The sequence below is a fragment of the Antrostomus carolinensis genome, unplaced genomic scaffold (assembly GCF_000700745.2).
Source record: "Antrostomus carolinensis isolate BGI_N321 unplaced genomic scaffold, ASM70074v2 C13200260, whole genome shotgun sequence".
NCBI lineage: Eukaryota > Metazoa > Chordata > Aves > Caprimulgiformes > Caprimulgidae > Antrostomus > Antrostomus carolinensis.
Genome location: NW_010354537.1, coordinates 1 through 1,198, shown reverse-complemented (window position 1 = coordinate 1,198; position 1,198 = coordinate 1). Strand labels below are relative to the sequence as shown.

Below are 1,198 nucleotides of genomic sequence, written 5' to 3'. Positions count from 1 at the left end.
GTTAATGCTAATAGCTGCCCTCAGGTTAGCCCAGAAAAGGGGACGCTTGCTCCTCTCCTTTGGCCACTCCAGGTAGGTTCGCTTTGCCATGAGAGCCTTCAGCTTGTGGTACCTGGCTGGGATGATATACGGAGGGATCGGCTCCAGTAAAATGAGGATTAAGCTGTTGGAATTCTCACTGAATAATTTGTGATGGGCAAAGTACAGCTCATAGTGACACCACTCACTCTGCACAAAGTTGGGAGACAACACAAAGATCGACTTGTAGCTCTTCTCAATGCAGTTAATGATGTTCTCCACAATGCTCTTGCCGGGGATAAAGTTTCTCTCATGCTGGCACAGCTGCACACAGCCTTCCCCCTTCTCCAGGTTTGGGATCAGCTCGTTCTTCACCCACAAGGAATCACGCTCACTGTAGGAAATGAACGCATGGAACTGCAGAACGGTCTCCTGCTCTTCGGGGTAGCTGTGCCAAGCTCTCCGCTTCACCTGCGTCCACTGCCACGTCATCCGCACGTACCACGGCACATCCAGGAAGATGCACAGAAAGGCCACGACAGCCACCAGCACCAGCGTCAGCAGCAGAGCTGTCACAAGCAAGAGCGTGGTATTGCAAGCCAGCTCAGTCAGGTGGAAGTCCTTCAGCTGCGTTCCTCGCAAGTCTTCCGGGTACTCGCACACGTACGCTGCCGGCCAGCCAAACAGCTTCTCCCCAGACTGCCTCTCCAGGCGGATAAAGTCTTGCAGTTCACACGAACACTTGAATGGGTTGTGCCCGGCCTGTAGCTCCCTGACCCTTGGGCAGCTCTGGAAGAAGTTGGCAGATGGGCCGAGGATCAAATTTGCCTCTATATTCAGGAACTCCAGGGACGTAAAGCCACTGCACCCTGGCAGGTCAGCCAGCCTGTTCGATGCCAGATTCAGCTCTTTCAAGGATTTCAGCTCAGCCATCCCCTTGGGGACACTAGTGATCTGATTGTTTTGGAGGTAGAGTTTTTGGATGTTGACCGGCAAGCACTCAAACACGGCATCTGTCAACTGATTTGAGGACAGGTCCAACTCTGTCAGAGACTCAGCCCACCAGCACTGCACATCAGGTGCATCGTGACGCAGCAAGTTGCTGCTGATGTCCAGATATTTCAGTGATTTCATGTGGCTGGTCATGAAGCTTACCTTGGGAAGGCTCTCAAATTTATTC

The 1,198-nt window shown here is 52.6% G+C and overlaps 1 protein-coding gene across 1 annotated transcript; it reads right to left on the bottom strand.

The window, feature by feature from the left end:
• Positions 1-6: 6 nt before the first annotated feature.
• Positions 7-1,192, bottom strand: LOC104517787 (toll-like receptor 1; the record flags this gene model as incomplete). Its single annotated transcript, XM_010176602.1, has 1 exon — positions 7-1,192. A coding segment is annotated over exon 1 (1,158 nt), but the record flags the coding sequence as incomplete, so codon positions are not given.
• Between the last annotated feature and the right edge of the window lie 6 nt (positions 1,193-1,198).